The following is an 18,260-nucleotide window of genomic DNA, read 5'->3' as shown; positions in this document are numbered from 1 at the left end:
CTAACATAACATGGGTTCATGAGGGGTAGGTCCTGTTTGACTAACTCAATTTCCTTTTATGATAAGATCACCTATCATCTAGTCGATCAAGGGAAAACTGCTGACATGAGCTTTTTGGATTTCAGTAAAGCTTTTGACACAGTTTCCCATAGGATCCTACTGGACAAAATGTCCAGCATACAGCTAGACAGAAACATCATACGATGGGTGAGAAAACTGGCTGACAGGCAGGGCTCAAAGGGTTGTGGTAAATGGGACCACATCTGGCTGGCAGATGGTCACTAGCAGGGTCCATCAAGGCTCCATTTTAGGGCCAGTTCTCTTCAATGTTTTTATAAATAATTTGGATGTAGGACTAGAAGGTGTTTTGAGCAAATTTGCCGATGACACCAAACTTGGAGGAGTTGTGGACTCAGATGAGGGTGGAAAGGCCTGGCAGAGAGATCTGGACAGATTGGAGAGCTGGGTGATCACCAACCACATTCAGTTTAACAAAAGCAAGTGCTGGGTCCTGCACCTGGGACAGGGCAACCCTGGCTATACGTACAGACTGGACGAAATGCTGGAGAGCAGTCTTGCAGAGAGGGATCTCGGGGTAGTGGTTGGCAGCAAGTTGAATATGAGCCAGCAGTGTACTCTGGCAGCCAGGAGGGCCATCCGTACCCTGGGGTGCATCAAGCACAGCATTGCTAGTTGATCAAGGGAAGTGATTGTCCCGCTCTACTCTGTGCTGGTGCAGCCCCACCTTGAGTATTGTGTGCAGTTCTGGGCACCACAGTACAAAACAGACGTCAAACTATTGGACTGTGTGCCCAGAGAAGGGGTACAAAGATGGTGAAAGGCCTAGAGAGGAAGATGTCTGAGAAGTGGCTGAGGTCACTTGGTCTGCTCAGCCTGGAAAAGAGGAGGCTGAGGGGAGACCTCATCATGGCCTACAGCTTCCTCACAAGGGGGAGTGGAGGGGCAAGTGCTGATCTATTCTCTTTCGTGACCAGCAATAGGACCCGAGGGAATGGCGTCAAGCTGTGACATGGGAGGTTCAGGCTGGATATCAGGAAGAGGTTCTTCACTGAGAGGGTTGTCACGCACTGGAACAGGCTACCCAGGGACACAGTAACAGCACCAAGCCTGTAGGAGTCTAAGAGGCATTTGGACTGTGCTCTTAGTCACATGGTCCGAATTTTTGGGTAGACCTGTGTGGAGCCAGGAGTTGGACTCGATGACCCTTATGGGTCCCTTCCAACCTGGGATATCCTATGATTCTATGATTGTCTACCCTCACACACTTCACACCTTTTTCTGTCATCGTCTTACTAAGTCAAAACTTTCCACCTGAATTCAAAAGCTGTAAAGGAAGACTACTCACTATAAACAAACAACTTCAAGACAGAAATCTTAAAGATCCATGTAGCTCCAAAAGGTGAGTAATTTTAATAATAATTTAAGTTTATAGTGAAAAAAATATGCTAAAAGCCTGTCATGTATATTTTTCTACACCTCTCCCACATACTACAGGAGACAGAACCCTATTATAACTACCATTTTCAGTATTTTGCTTTGACAAATAATCTGCATAACAGATTGGTTATTTTCTCCACCTTCCCACAATACATATGCTGCTAGTATGAACCCATTATTAACAGAACGCCAGGTTCTTAGCCTTGGTTTGGCAAAGCGCACAGGATGGGTGTTTTCTACTGACAGAAAACTATAGAGAATGTAAACTAAGTGCTACTCAAGTTGTCTACTGCCATTTTGCAGTAAATTTAGAAGATAACTTACATATTGAGCTTTTCCAGGTTCCCTTGGGCATTCTGCTTTTCCCTCTCATATGCATTTTCTACCTCTTTTAACTTCTTCCTGATCATTTCTAAATCCGAAAGAGTTTCTGCTTGACTGACTTTTTCCACCTGCAAAGCTCCTTCAAGGTCTCGAATTCTTAGCTACAAAGGGATAAAAGAAAAACAATGAAAGCAACATTCTAAGGACAATTATATTCTATTAATTCTATATTAATGCATTTATAGAAAAAGCACTGAAAATATGCAAAAGTGTGTGAATATATACAGTTCAAACAGAAACAAATACATAAGCTGAGGAAAAGTGCCTTTTACAGTCCTTCAATAGTGTCTGAATTTTTTAACTTATAGGCTTAAGGTAAGGTTTTCAGGGAAATTCTGCTTTTTTAAGTTAGACGCGTGAAAGTGGAAGATTAACAGCAAAGGCTATACTTCTTCTCAGCACAAAACACACTTGTAAACACAGGAACATGGAAGAAAACCTTACCAGTCATTACTTCACAAAAGAGAAGTCCCTAACTTTAAGAAACGTTGCCCTCCCAGTTCCTTTGAATATGGTAAAGCAGGGCAAGGCAACAAAGAAAATTGAATATCTCCTTTTTTGTACATTAGTCGTCACTTAAAAAAAAAAAAGTGCCTGTTAACAAAGCAGATCATGATGCTAGGAAAATAACTATCTCAGGAACGGCAGTACTTATTTTTGTTACTCAGAAAATAAAAAAATAAAATACCATTTTTTTCTTTTTTTATGTTTTTAAGATTTTTTTTAAGAAGTGGGTTTTGGAGGTTTTTTTTAAATACATTGTAACAGGTGTGATAACGTAAGATTACTAAAGAACTGCTATTTAAATTTTCCTTGTTTGCTTTTAAAAATAAGCCATAATTGCCTTACTTGGTCAAACCCCATATGATTTAAAGATTTAATATTCAAGTATATATATGCTACTTTTTCTCATACAATTAAGCTTTCCTGTAATTGCTGATACTGTAATTTTGTTTGAAGCTGAAATCTACCCTGAAAAACCATATTTGGAACAGCAGTTTCAGGGTGCGTTGAGTGTTCCATTCTAAAGAAGTTAGATGTATCCACTGGGTGTTCTAGTAAGCATCCATCCAAAAGACATAAGACAGGACATTTAACTAGCATTATGGTGTTTAACTCCAGTGAAATATTTCCTTTTCCCACACTGTTTAAATGCTAGGAGAAATCACTCTCTCAATCCTACAAATGTCATTAAATTATTAATATAAAAAAAAATAATGGTCCCTCAAAAATAGGTATGTTTCTATTCTTCCCTTTATATGTTAGTTATTACAGTTTAAACACAATACAAAAAAATATTTAATGTTCTTACTGAATAAAGTAAGTGGTCTTACCATTTTTGGAAAATTGTATCTTTACATCTTTATCAACTCTTTTACTGTACACTTCCACAAAATATTTAACAAACAGATTACCTGTATGATTTCTGAGTTGAACTTGGATTCCAAATGCGCTGCTCTCTCTGCTTCAGTGTCTTCTTCCAATTTCTTTATTCTCACTGTAGCTGCCTAGAAATACATTTTGAAGAAATTTAAGTCCAGACAGATAGTAAATAGGACACAAAGATTATTCAGCTCATTCAGTGTATTAAGACTCCATATACTGACATGGTAGATCTGAATTACTTGTACTTGGAAATGTGATATATCAAGAAATGACGTAAGAACTGTGATGTACCAAGAAATACATATCCAGATAATAATTTACTATTTTAGGCATGTAAAAAATATTTTCTATTTAGTTAAAGAAATTAACGTAACATTATGTTATTGCTGCATTGTTTTAGAATGAAGAAAACTGTGGCTGAAATGAGAAAGTAAAAACATTAAACATAAATATTCTACTCGTTACTTTGCTATCTGCTTGTTCACCAAGGTTGTCACCTGAGGCAACATAACCCCATCCTATATGTTTCAAAATACAATGAGTATTTATCAATAGATTACCTGCAATTTCAGTATTAAGACAGACAAAGCATCTAGAATATCGAGAATTCCTTAAACACGTATAGGTTTTGGCACATAATTTCCAATTAAGGTGCCAAAAATAGGGCTTTGCAGCTCTAGACCTGTTAGTTTCTCTGCATCAAAAATTCCGAAGTCTGTAATGCTTCAAAGAACTAACTTAGAATTCTTTGTTATAGTGTTCCTTGACCTATAGTTATTCTGTTTTTGTCTAGTAGACAGTATGTGTATGATCTTTTACCAATGACCTAATCTAGTCACTTTGCACGTCATTACACAAAAGAACATACAGATGTATGCATAGTTTAAGCAACATGTCCAAATTAGACTTGTGAATCTTTCATGTCCATTCTCTCAAAACTGAGAAAAGCAGAAGAATGCAAATATCTATGCTAAAAATCTACTGTGAAATTTGGATTGGCCACAAATGTTCAAATGGTAGGTTATTTTCTTACTTAACTTTTTTTTTTTTTTGCCTTTTTTTTTTTTGGTCTTCAAGTGTTTCAAGCTGAAGAAAAATCTTCCAAGTTACATTAAACAGAAAAGAGATCACCAGACACATACATCCAGATAAAGGCCTGCACAGAGTTTCATCTGGAAAATACTTTTATCAAAAGCAGTAACCAAAGATCTGATACAATAGAAACTTGCATGTAAATTTAACTACACTGTTTTCTATCAATAAAATCTTTTCACTGTGATGGATGACTGAATTGAAAAGAAAAATATCCCAAACTGTCTCTTGTTTTCAAGTTAAATTAGGAAGACCAAGAAAAAGGAATTAATATCAAGAAGTCATTTAACATGAGCACATTTCAGGTTACATAAATACAATCAAAGTTATTGATTTTGGAAATGTAAAATAAAGTAATAAGCATGTGAGACTGCATCTTGATTCCAAATATTTAAGAGAAACATTAACAGATGTTAAAACAAAAGTTCTTGGCAATAAATTGAAACTTCGTTTGTATAATCACATACACAAACACAGAAAAAGGGAAGATTTTTAAAACTGATGTCCATAGAAGGCCTATTAAAAAGAACAGCAGCAACAGCACAGAGCTTACCAAACCTATTCCACAGTAAGATCTGTCAGAAGATTTAAACTTTTTCTCTTCTCAGGACTTTTATCTGCTTACAATAATTATTAAATAAATAAATAAGTCCACAAATCCTGCACAGACACTCCCCCCGTATTTCTATTTTTCTAAGACTATTCTCAGAAACAGCTTGGTTTATACTCTTAACAACCTCATTCCTTCCACACATCAGCTCTTACTCCCCTTTAGCCTTAACACAGAATTAGCAAACTACCTCCTGGATCAGTTTGGAAGGACCTCCTTACCATTCTCCAACAGATCAACATCTGTCAACAGGATGGTTTTACAAAAGAATACTGCCACCCTAGTAAAAGTAGTCAGTAAACAATATAAGTGAGGTGGATTTCATTTCTTCTGTTGTAACTCTCAGAAAGTCAGTCTTTGATTAGAAGAATATAGGGAAGAGCAAAGAAGGTACTTATCACATTTAGCATGAGAAATAATTTTTTTTTTTTAAATGAAGAACTAAAAACTTTAGTGGGAACATTTCATGACATACACTCAAGGGCAAAAATGTTCTTCCATCTTTGGTCAGCTTACTCAAGTGTCTATTTATATATCAAACGCTGAAATAGAAAAAGTGAAAAAAATGATTCTGCAAGTTTTTTGGCATAACTTAGTAATTCACATGTTCTGTACTGCACTGGACTACAGAATCCTGATTTGTTTTCTGAGCATCAGTCCAACTGAGAACTCTGATCTGTTCCTTCCTCTCAGCCTTTCCACATCCAAAACAAAAGAGCCTTCTGCTTGTTGCACGTCACTATCACAAGGGTTAATTGACTTTCGCAAACAGAGGCCCCCTAGAACAGTGAGATTTCATCAGTCCCGAGAAGAAAAGTGGAAACAGAGAGAACAAATAACAGCTTGATTGAGGGCATCTGCAAGAATGCAGAACTGGAGCAACCCTCATCTCCAAAACAGATCACATATGTATTAGTTCCTGGTAGAGTTCTTTAAAACTAGACCACATTTCTCTAAGCCGACATGATCAACACTAACTGCAAGGGAAAAGTAATGGTCCAAAGGAAACTTAAACTGTCAGAAATACAGAACTTCAGTCCTAAAAATTGTGTAACAACGAAGAAAGAGGCAGGAGCAATCAGACACCTTAAGAAGCACCAACACATCACTCTTCTACTCTTTGAATTAAGGGCAAATCCATTTAAAAAGATGTATTTGCAGACAGTTCATTTGCTTGAATCATCACAGTTACTGAAGAATTAACTTGCATAACTAGCAAGCCTAAAAAGGGAGGTACTGGGAAAAGTAGTGTTTCATATACAGAGATTCTTGATCATCTCTGGAATGTGAGAAACAGGCTTCTAATTGCAGCTTGGAACAAAAGACAGTATATCTGGGCTGTAGTCAAGAGGAAGACACTAGATACTAACCAAAGACTACTTAGATGCACCTGGCACGTATCCAACGGAAAGCATTCAAAAGATACTCAAGACAGTGAATACAGGAATATTGTATTAGATAACAGAAATCAGTAATAGGTGGGAAATGATTAGAATCTTACAGACTATCTCCCCATATAAAGACCTGAGCAAATGAATTGTTCAAAATGGGGTTTCTTTGCAACGTTAGGAATCTCACTTCCTGTCCTTATTTTTGAACTTCACCTTCTAGAGTATGATTCTTCAAAGTCTTGAGTCATACTAGTAGTTTGTTACCACTTCGATTTTTAAAATCTTACTTAAATGAGTCTACTGAAGCTTCAAAAAACAAGGACCTTGGGAAAGGACTGAAATGTATTTTTAATCAAGTCAAGTCACTGTCAGGGACCAGACAAGAACTGCCACTACTTTCTTGGCTTGATAGAAGCCAATGATGATTGAACTATATTCTTCTCATATGTCCTGAAAGATTATTCTGGTAGAACTCAACCTTAGTTTACCAGTATAAGCAGCTCTCTTATCCAGAATAGATTCACATGTTTAAAAGAACTTGCAGAAAAGTTACACATGTGAATTGGGGAAATGATGTAGGTGTTGTCTGTGTCTGGTACAGCAATGAATATTCTTTTTCCAGAGTTCTGTGACTTGATTGCTACAGCTTCTAGTTCATCATACATTTAGCAAATTTAAGCAGTCATATGCCAGACAATTAAATGGAAAATCTGTGGGAAAACAGAAACTGCAAGAGTTGTATTTCCAGCAATTAGCACATACACTTTGCTAAACAATTGAAAGACTTATCAAATACAGAGAAGTTCACATTTGCTTAGACTGCTATACAGAATAGAATTTGGGAATTGCTGTATATCTAAGTGCACATCAGACAGAGAAAATGTACCTGGATTCCAAACTGAGACTGAGGATTTATTTGGGAACAACAGAACTGGAAAATATATATATATATATACATATATATATATATACTGTCTATTTTGCTAGTAAAGTTTCAAACAGGCTCTGTTGATCCTTATAAACACTTCTCTTCACACTGAGATGCTGCATGCAGTCTCTCTGCCAGAAAGAATGATGCATTACACACTCCATGAAGGAAAGAAAGACATGTCAGGGATGAGTCTAACCTGTAACACCATATGAACAATTCCAGAACGAGAGGTGGGATGAGGAGTTGCACTTCCCTTTCTGACAAACAGAAAGGTAACAAACAGGAAAAAAAAAATAAATAAATAAATAAATAAATAAATAAATAAATAACACCTGCTGGTACCAGAATCACATAGCCAAATCCCTTTGAATCTCACAGATCTCTTCTTGCAGAACCATACATCCAACAACTTTACACAATGCCTTCATACAAAGAATATGCTTGAAAACAACCTGCAGGTCTCAGACATACAGATCACAGTCTCTCAGCTGGGAATCAAGAAGGAATACTTTCTATTTTAGAACGACTCTTTTCAGGTCCAAGCCAGCCAGAGTTGTATCTCAAGGATGGATCCAAAAAAGTGTGTTCTCCATTGGTTACAAGGTGTTTGCATATCCAACATTGATAGAAAATTGGTTATCCAATAAGATGCAGTGGTTGAAGAGCTCATCTGTGACTTCCATGTGCACCTGCAGGATATCTGAAGACAGGCATCTTAAGTAAGGTACTACACAGAAACTTATGGAATCTCCAAACTTTCCTCAGATATTCAAACTGAGCCAATTAACGTCTTAATTTAAAGGACGAAGTATCTCATATCTGTTTCCACAAGAGCACAGACAAAATTGTGTCTTTTGAGAAATGGCAAATAAAAATTACTACAGAAACTTCACTGCAAGCCTTACAATTCATGGGCGCAACTATGCTTTATGGTTAGACTATTTCCTTTAATCCCTTAAGGTTCAGCCACATTTTCCACTGTCCTGTTGCATGCCAATTCTAATGTGGTTTCTAGGAGACATTTTGCACATGGTAACAGTTTGCAGTACCATTTTCTATGCTGATCTGTGTGGCTTCCACTTTTCTCAGCCTCTCACCCTTCTTTCAAGTGCGGCAATATTTGTGAATACTGGGGTAGTGCATACTGAAAGAGTAATTCAATATCTTACACTTGTACTATGCCACAGCCATGAAAATGGAATCCTTTGATACTTACATTTACATAAAAATACCTGTCATCAGAGAAAAGAACAACAAAGAATACAAAAATATAAAAGTATATTTACAACAGTTACTAAGTTTAGATACAGTAACAGAAATAATTTTTATCTTTTGTGCTTAGATCACTTCCGCAATATTTTTCAGTTTCATTTTTACTAACAAGCTGTCAGGATACTTACACATTCCATGGCTGAGATCCAGCCCCTACGGGCAATGCTCAGCCAAGATGCAGTTTTCAGTGAAGATACACGTGTCAAATCAGGATCATCATCCACACACTCTATTCGTGTGCTTCCATATTCAGATTAAGATCTTAATTTCTTCCAACTTAAAAGCATTTCCCTATGAATCCTAACTCAAATCAGGAGGTCAGGTCTCAGCACATCTTTGGGAAATGTGCTGACCATTTCCACCTAGTGTTAGAAAGGCTGGTGCTTCTTGATCATGGTAAGGTGGAGCCATCTCCTGTCCAGATAATAAACAACTTTTTAGGAACTTGTAGTATTTACTACAAGCATTCTTTCAGCATAAGGGAGCGCAGCCAATCCTCACTGAACATCTCCTATATACCAAGTTTAGAGTAACATACGTTATTGGCAGAAGAGCCATATTTGACCTGCATAACACTGGATCAACAACTACATCGGCATGGGAGCTCCAAGAGCACCCATATTCTTGGCTTTAAGAAAAAAAAAAAAAAAAAAAAAAAAAAAAGTAAAAACTAGAACTGTTAGCATGATAGAGTTTGGTTGCATTTGATTAAAGTCCAACTTCATTCTATTCTGCAACTGATTTGCAGCTGACAAACCCATTTGAACTGCTCTCCCTCTCTACCATACCTTGAGGGGAAAAGGATTTTCCGTTTGGTTCCGTGCTCCATAAGCCATAAACCCTGTAAGAGCACATTAACTGACACTGTTACTTTATATATGCACACAGACATGATTTACATGTGACTTATTGCTAGCTCCTGTTAAGGTCTACAGAAGACAGTATTCGGTTTTGGTCTGATAGCAAGTTAGGAGTAAACAGCCTTCAACCTCAACTTGAGTAATACAATGAAGTATGTGATGATAAAGGGGACTATCCTCTCAGAGATGAATTCTATTACATCAGTGAGCCTGTCACTGAAGAAGCCTAAACTTCAGAGCCACCACAGAGGTATCATTATGAAAACTGCAGCTCTTGGACAGGATACAAGACAGCCACAATAGCTACAATTCCAAGATAGGAGTGGTGCATTATGGACACATGAAAAAGCCATCAAGGAGTGTGTAGGCATAGAAGACAAAAAGGAGTTTAAGTTTCAAGCAGTGACACTGTTAACTAGTGAGGAATGTGTTCTCTATCACACTCTTTGGGGCTTTTTCAAGTTTTTCCTGTGAGACCTATCTAACTTACTTTACACTGCAATTCACAATGAATTTACTAATAACACGTAAAATTAAAAAGCAGGTCTTTCCTTCTTTTTTTGGTTGGTTGGTTTTTGCTTTGTTGTGGGTGGTGTATGTGTTGTTTTTCTCCACTCTTACTTTGATTTTAGCTGGAACCTCAATTTCTTGATTCTCTGACTTGGATACAGTAAGAAATTTAGTACACCTACAACCTTGAATTATTACATGTACCTGCACCTTCTGTAAATACAGAGGTGGACCATCACTCCAACCAGTTTTCTTTGCAGTCTTCTTCCCACCACAGCAGCATAACCAAGTTATTGCAAGATGACACATTTAGCAGGACATGAAAAGGTCAATTTACTTAAAGGAGGGGCATGGGGAAAGGCATCAGGAAAGCTAAGGGACTCATCTTTAAATGGCAACATATTCAAAGTCTCCAAAATAAAATGGACCAAGTTATAGGATGTATTTCAGGACTCATGAGAAAGGCTTTAAAACCTTGAGAGACCCTGAGCTTCAGCTTACTAAAAGTTGGCAACCTTAAACACAAAACAAACAATAGCAAGTCACTGCATTTCTGTGAAGAAGAGATTGAAATTTATGAATTAATAATTCTGTTTCTCATGGTAAAATTCCAGATTCTCCTCTCCTCCACTGTTCATCAAACAGCTCTTCCTCCCATCTTTTTGGCAGCTAAACACTTCACAAGAAACACTGTTTATAAATACAAATTTATTTATATTTCCCAAGAAATCATCTTTCCAGCGCACTGGAGCAAAGGGCTAAAATAAAAGACTCTGCTTCCAGAATACTTATATTTGTAACTTGTAGAATCTTGATGAGTTCCATACAAATATATCAAGAATTTGTTTGACTGCTGTATCTTTGGCTAAAGATGAAGAACACTGACAAGGTTTCCACTTCATTTTTTTTCAGGTACAGTATGTGCTCAGAAGGACTCCAAGACCATGCAGTGGGCACCACATTCAGTACTGCTGCAAGCTACAAAACTAGCAGGTTTGACATGGTACCAACAGCTATCTTGCAGCAGAATAAAGGCAAGCTTCTATAGAATTTTCAAGAATTAATAGTCTAATTCCAGAAACTAGAGATGCACTCCAGAAACTAGAAATGTACTCCTTTTGACCATGTTCAGAATAATAAGAATATAAAACTCGAGTAACATTTCAAGAATAATAAAAGAGGGGGGGGGGAGTGGGGTGGAGTGGCAGCCAAGATTTTTTTTTCCTCCTTTCTTTCTTTACAATCTAATGCATTAGAATTAATCATTTCCAAGAGTGTCAAAGTACAAGAAGGAAGATTCTCAATTTACCATTTCTATTCATTACTGTAACCTGTATATCTTCATGGACTTCTCCCTTACATCCAGCAGAGGGTAGTAAACGAACAGCTTTGTGAACTCCAAAAAATCATCCTGACTGCATATAAAGAAGTAGTGTATGGAATAAAATTAAAGGGCTGCCTTTTAATTGGGATTATCCTACTCACTACACAGATCACCTTAAGATGTTTACTATCATCACGAAAAACTTAAGTGCACATTTTAAACTTAATGCCCATCAAAACGAGGTACTCTGCATGGATACTGAAATAATAATATTTCATGAGCCCATTTTCCCATTAAAAATAAACAAAAATAAAGATAAATTAAAAATATATATATATAAGGTAAATATTCCATGAGGATAAATAAAGACATACAGGGCTACTTCTTGAATAAATGCACTGCCTTCTAACTGGGGTTTTACTTTTAGGCTTCTATATCTGAAAGGAAATCTGTCTCAAATACTAGCACTACAGGCAAAAATAATGTTTGCATTTTAACCACAGCATGAAGTACAGGTTGTCAGAACTTTATCTGTATTTCTCATAGGTAATACTTATTCCCATAGACTAAGGACTTTTAAATTGACAGCTTTAAAAAGAAAAGCACAGAACCTTGCAAGAGTAGCCCTAGGTGGGCAGAACCGCAGAGACCTCAACATTTTGGTGCACAGTGAGAACTACTGCCCAGACTTTATTGCCCTCCTTTAATGCCTTTTCCACAAGGCACAGGAAGAATTTGGCAACTAAGAATGTGATGGATAGATGCTATCATGCTAGTGAGGGGGGTGCTTAGTTTAGGGAGGAAGAAATTCCACTGACAGCATGGCACATTTATATCCAGGCAATCCAAATTGTTTATATCCCAACAATCTCCAGGCTTCACATAAGCACTTCTTTCTGTGTGGGAATGCATCAAGCCCATTTAAAAGAGCACAGTCCTTTATTTCAAACAATTAGGAAGGAAGGCTGTGCTCAGTTCCCCTCCGTTATCCAGCAGGTCTGTCCTTGAATACTCCACCATTTACTTTCCTTACAATCTCCAAAGAGAAAGTTCCAGTAACTACACTACAGAGTTGAAGAGACCAGATAATATGTCTGCCTGACTGTATTCCAGAATGTAAGAGAAGCAGAATGACAAATTTGTAAGCCAAAGTGAGGTTTTGAACAAGAAAGGTTGCAAATTAATTTTCAAGCTCTGCTAACACTAAAATGCTCCTCTATGAAAAGTTTCTGGGAGAGAAATAAAGGTGAGAGGGCAGTTTAAAACAGATTTTATGATCCTGAATTGTGAAGTTCAGAACCCTGAGGAGGCAGCTTTTGATAACCACGGAAAAGGTGAAAATAAACTTTTGTAAAACGGAGATGCAGAGTACAGTTACCTTCTACAATACAGATAATGTTGTCACAAACTCTGGAATTTGAGTCCATTCAGTATGAAGTCTAGAGCAAGCAATACTATTAGCTGAAAATATTTAGTGCTTCTGCTTCTTATAGTAAAGGCATTTTCAAAAGATGCATATTAGTTAATCTCTCTGACTTCAAGATACCACTAAGTCCTTTCAGACATTTGCACCCATGCAATTTACTTTTGAGATGGCAGTGAAATGCAAGCTGACTACAGCATAGCCACTGCAGTTTAATTTAGGCTACTTTTTTCTTTTATTATTATTCATGTGGACTTGCACTTACTTGCTTAAACCTTCCTATTCAAGAGCATTTATCACAAACTTTCCTTCATCACTGATTAAACACCTACACTTACAAGTACCACAAGACTTTTTCAGTGGCGTGAATATGTTGTTTTCTCACTAGAGAGTATTGAGAGATCAATACATTAACTTAATTCTAATAAAAATTAAGCAATAATTAAAATATCTTCATTGATTGTCGTTAATAGATAGCATTCTCTGACAAAACCATCTCCAGGGCACAGTTACATGTTTACAGGTCTAAGCACTTCCTTTTCAAATTTACAGATGGTAAATACACCCAATCAAATTATTTAAAGTGAGAAATCATTGCTCGCCTTGCTCTTCTTCTTTTCATCTCATAATTCCTATGTTAATAAGCCACTACACCACAAAAAAGAAACAAAAGAAACAAACAAAAACAAGCAAACAAAAACTTGTGTAAGTATTTTGAAGTAAAAAAAAAAAAATCTTTGTTTTAAAAGAGCTATTCAAACGTCCCAGTACACAGCACTTTCCATCTGAAGGCAGTTCTGCCTAGGCCACTATACGCAGCTTGCAATACCTGACAATAGATTTCCTGTAGATCTCTTTGAGGGCACAAATGTCTACCTTGTTGGTCAATAATCAGTGTTTTGAGTTGATGAGCTTTGATGTTCCCTGTAGGAATTTTCTTTTGTACTTCATCTTTAATGCAGTGCTCTAACTTCCTAGCAATCAATGCTTTAAACTCTTCTGCCTTTCGAGGGAAAAATAACAGAGAACACAGCTAAAAATTGTATGTCACTTATTCCTTTCAGGACCCCTATTATCCTTCAAGTGCCAATTCTTTAAAGTTGGTTGCAGAAAATATTTAAAAATACCTTTGATAGAAAACTAACAACAGGGTAAAGAATCATCTGGTCACCATACTTATCTGCAGTGACAAGGGTTGTACCAATAATGTCTTGGTCCAGACCACACACTCAGACAAGGTGGTTTATTGGGTTTATGTGGGAAGGTTTTGGTAGCAGGGAAACTGCAGGGGTGGCCCATGAGCAGAGCCCAGCAGCTGCCCCATGTCAGACCAGAGCCAGCTCCAAATGGCTCCAAAAGGAACCTGCTGTTGGACAAAGCTGAGCCAGCAAGCAACACTGGTGGAGCATCTTGGAGAGCCGATTGAAGAGAGGGAGAAAGAAACCTGCTGCACAACAGCAGCTGGGAGAGAGAGGAGTGAGAAGCAGCCCGGCAAACTGCAGCGTCAGTGCAGAAGGAGGGCAGGAGGTGCTCCAGACACGCAGCAGCAGTTCCCCTGGGGAGGCCCCTGGCGGAGCAGGCTGTCCCCCTGCAACCCATAGGTCGCACATGGAGCAGATCTCCACACTGCAGCCTGTGGAGGAGCCCCCAGTGGAGCAGGGGGTCTGGTGGGAGCTGCTGACCATGGGAGACCCATGCTGGAACAGTCTGATCCTGAAGGATGGACCCATGTTGGAGCAGTTCTTGAAGAGCTGCTGCCTGTGGGCAGCCCCCGCAGGCTCAGTTCGGGAAGGACGGCATCCGTGGGAGGGACCCCACGGGGAGCAGGGGCAGGGAGGGACCGTGAAGGAGTGGCAGAGACAAAGCGTTAGGGACTGACCGCAGCCCCCCATTCCATGTTCACCTGCACCACTCGGGGAGGATGTAGAAGAAGGGGCATAGGGGGGAAGGTGTTTTTTTGTTTCTCACTGGTCTAGCTTGTTACTAATAGGTAATAAATTACATTAATCTCCCTATGCTGAGTTTGTTTTGTCCATGACGATAATTACTGCGTGATCTCCCTGTCCTTAGCTCAGTCCTTGAGACCTTTCCATTCTATTTGCTCCCACTTCCCCTTTGAGGAGGTGGGGTGATAGAGCACCTGTGTTGGAGTTCAGTAAAAACCACCACACATGGTTACTACAAAACCAACTCAGTAGGTGAACAAAATACTGAAACTTTGGAGAGAACTGTCCAAACAGGGGCCTGTTGACATGTGTTGATAGTGACAGGACAAGGGGGAATGGTTTTAAAGTGAGACGGGATATTCAGGTTAGAAATTCGGAGAAAGTTTTTCACTCACAGGGTGGTGAGGCTCTGGCACAGGCTGCCTGGAGAGGCTGCGGATGCCCCATCCCTGGAGGCGTTCAACGCCAGGCCAGATGTGGCTCTGGGCAGCCTGCTCTAGTGGTTGGCAACCTTGCCCAGAGCAGGGGGGGTTGAAACAATATGATCTTTTCAAGGCCCTTTCAACCCAGGCCATTCTATGATTCTATGAACTGTAACTAGCATTTTAGTAAAAGGAGCACATTCACAAGGCAGTAGTTTGAAAAATGTAAGACTTCTCAGCAACAGGTTTCACTCGACAAACAAACTTAAACTACCCTTAGCATTTAGATACAAGATAGGAAGTAGCTGCGTAACACCACTGTGATCTTTTAGCATGTTATTCTCTCTACGTAGCACACCATCTGGTGCCTTTCTCAGCTCTGGTATATTTCCCATTGTAAATTCACTTATTCTCAAAACCTGTTAAGTCAAAAAGAATAGACAAAAAGAAGAAAGACATGTTACATGGTTACAGAGAATGTACAGATTTCTTTAAGTAAATGTAACTCATCTTAACCTTATTTTCATGTTCATATAAGCCTTTTTCCACCTGCCGTTCAAACATCAGTCTCAAGCCAGACATTAATAGTACACGGCATTGGCCTATTCAGCCTCCTCTGCAAAATGATGTTCAACATTTTGTTAATTCAGTACAAAAAAGTCACCACCTAACTGGGAGGTTCCATCCCTCAAAAATGAAATTGCTCAGAATTCAGTGTTGAGACTAACAGCAATAAACTAAAAGCATTACTTCAAGTTCTTTTTTAAGTCGTTCCTCTAGTTCAGCACTGCATTCAAGTTCATTGACTTGACACCTACGCAGCTCAGACCAGTCATGATGTTCAAACACCGTATCTTTCACTTTCTCACATATATTTTGCAGTGCACTATTCTGCTCCTAGAGGAAAAAAAAAATGAAGAAAGTTTTATTGAAAAAAAAAAAAAAGAAGTATAACAATAAAGAGCTCAAAAGAGGAATGTTTTGTGGATGGAAACTCCATTAGAAACAGTTATTAAAATCTAACCAGTTAGCACCTGTTAATGGAAGCATTTGCTTGACAGTGTTTGTGCTCTTTCTTCACCATCAGGTAAAATGTGTTAGTTTAGAATCACTATGAATACGATATTCTGCAGTCATACTAAGAACAGAGACAATTCCCCACAGGAAACCTTATTCTTTAAAGAGGAAAGGGCTACTCTTCCAACCTCTCTCTCGCCCTGCTGAATAGCAATGATGGGGAGGGAAGCAGATAAGTGTATTTCATGGAAGGATAGACAGGAACAGGAAGTTCTACTTTGCTTTGGTTTTAAATACTAGAACTTGAAAACAAATCGGGCACTTCTAGGACAGTCTGTGGGTTACTCCCACAGACTAATAATCTTTGGTTTTGCTAACTTCCTTTTGTTTAGAAACTGAATTATGTTAAACAATGATGTATAAGAACTACTAAGTAATTCTTAGTAGTATAAAATAATCAAGCTATTCCCCACTTCGATTTCTGAATTCAGAAGTTGAGACAAGCTACAGGCTGGGATAATTACTAGTGCTACTGGACTCACTACGTAGCTCTGTGGAGCTGCAAAATCCACATTCACACCACACCTGGCTGGGAAGAAAGCAGCCAAATAATGAACCCCCAGTAGTCTAGCATATACTTAAGCTGGAGATCCCAGAAGTCTCAGAAAGAATAGCTTTGGTCTAGTGGACAGGAATAAGCTTTCCCATAACTGGGATCAGGAACAAGCCATAAATCCAGCGATTTAATTGGAGAGCCTTTGGAGACCCAATTTGTTAAAATGGCTTCCTGTGAAAAACACTGAAAGATCACAGTAAGTCTTCCTGCTCATTTAATCCTATTCAGTATCATGGCAAGAGACATTTTGTAAAAATAAACCAAAGCTATTCAGCTGGTCTGCAAATTCTGCTATTACGCTTACATCACATATTCTTGTTCCTAGAAATTACTAATCATAAGGCATCTCCCAAGCAGGGAGAAAAAGGAGGAGAAAATGAATTATTCATATAAAATGATTCTTTGGAAGACTGAAGTCTGACAGAACCATGTTTATACAAGAAGATCAGAAAAATGCAAGTCCTTTCCTAACTCTAGAAAGGGATTTTATATGTTCCTCTGGTTTGAAGGCAGAGAGTTTTGACCACTCAAACATGACAGTAAGGGAATCATGACTAAGATGAGAAGTATTACCAATTGTTAACTGAAAATGTACGCTTATTTTCTCTCTTCTTTCATGTGCAGGCACTATGGTATGATTTTTTTCATCCTCTGAAAAATTAACAAGGACCATGTGAATTTAGAATGGGAACCTAAAGCAAATCACAGTATTGTAAAAATAATATACACAGAAACAAACTATATTTAAACAAATCCCCTAACTTTTCCTGTTGTATCAATACAATACATGGTTTCCTCCAATGACGTAAAAGAAAATAATAATAATGTAATACATAACTATTCACACTCTCCCCACACTGAAAAGATATTTATCTCTTCAGGTACATCTTCCAGAATTTAAAAAAATAAACTGGGAGAAGCATGTGTGAGGTAAATAATGCCTAGTTTGTTGGAAAATAGTACATAAAAACTTACAATAATTTTATACTGGAAAGTAGTTAACATCAGTCAGACTGCAATTGACTAGAATATATCGAGCCAGTTATACATGTCAACATCAGTTGTAGGATTTCAGAATCTTAGAGAAGTCTCAGAGCTTTTCAAATTCCTATGCAGTATGAAACTTTGCCAGATTAACACAATAGTCACCTGCACTTAGAAGGTACAAAGACAAACATATTTCACTATGTAAAAACATATGTGCATGTCTTTATGGCATGTGCACACTCACTATATATATATGCCTATAAAAAACATTGCTGATGCAAAATTGTTTTTTATTATTTTTTATATATATAAAAATGTGTGTATAAACAATGTGATTGCACAAGTAGTTTAAGAAAAAACTCTGGAGTGCTTCTGGGAAGGAATATTATCTTCTGGCTAACCACAGGGTGATGCTATTGCACTTATTGTTGAACTCCAAAATTTTCTTCTATTATGAAACTGATGGCATGCAAAGCACACCCTATAAAGCGCACTACAGAACCAATTAGAAATAAGAGGTATTACTTTCCCTCCAGTTGACATAATCTTTTTGGATTTCAGCAAAGCTTTCAATACTGTTTCTCAAAGTATCCTTCTGGACAAAACTTCTGGCCAGCATACAGCTAGACAA

General features: G+C 38.0%; 1 protein-coding gene across 9 annotated transcripts in view; it reads right to left on the bottom strand.

Annotated features, from left to right (window-relative positions):
* CCDC171 (coiled-coil domain containing 171) overlaps positions 1-18,260 on the bottom strand; it is a 167,732-nt gene that overhangs the window by 137,203 nt on the left and 12,269 nt on the right. For all 9 annotated transcript variants that reach the window (XM_035310888.1, XM_035310892.1, XM_035310894.1 and 6 more), the window contains exons 4-5: positions 3,258-3,350; positions 1,783-1,943 (exon numbers count right to left, since the gene is read on the bottom strand). In XM_035310888.1, coding sequence (XP_035166779.1) covers positions 1,783-1,943; positions 3,258-3,350 — 254 coding nt within the window. The remainder of the gene's footprint in view (positions 1-1,782; positions 1,944-3,257; positions 3,351-18,260) is intronic.

Source organism: Oxyura jamaicensis, chromosome Z (genome assembly GCF_011077185.1).
Source record: "Oxyura jamaicensis isolate SHBP4307 breed ruddy duck chromosome Z, BPBGC_Ojam_1.0, whole genome shotgun sequence".
Classification (NCBI taxonomy): domain Eukaryota; kingdom Metazoa; phylum Chordata; class Aves; order Anseriformes; family Anatidae; genus Oxyura; species Oxyura jamaicensis.
This window is presented reverse-complemented; position numbering and strand designations above follow the sequence as displayed.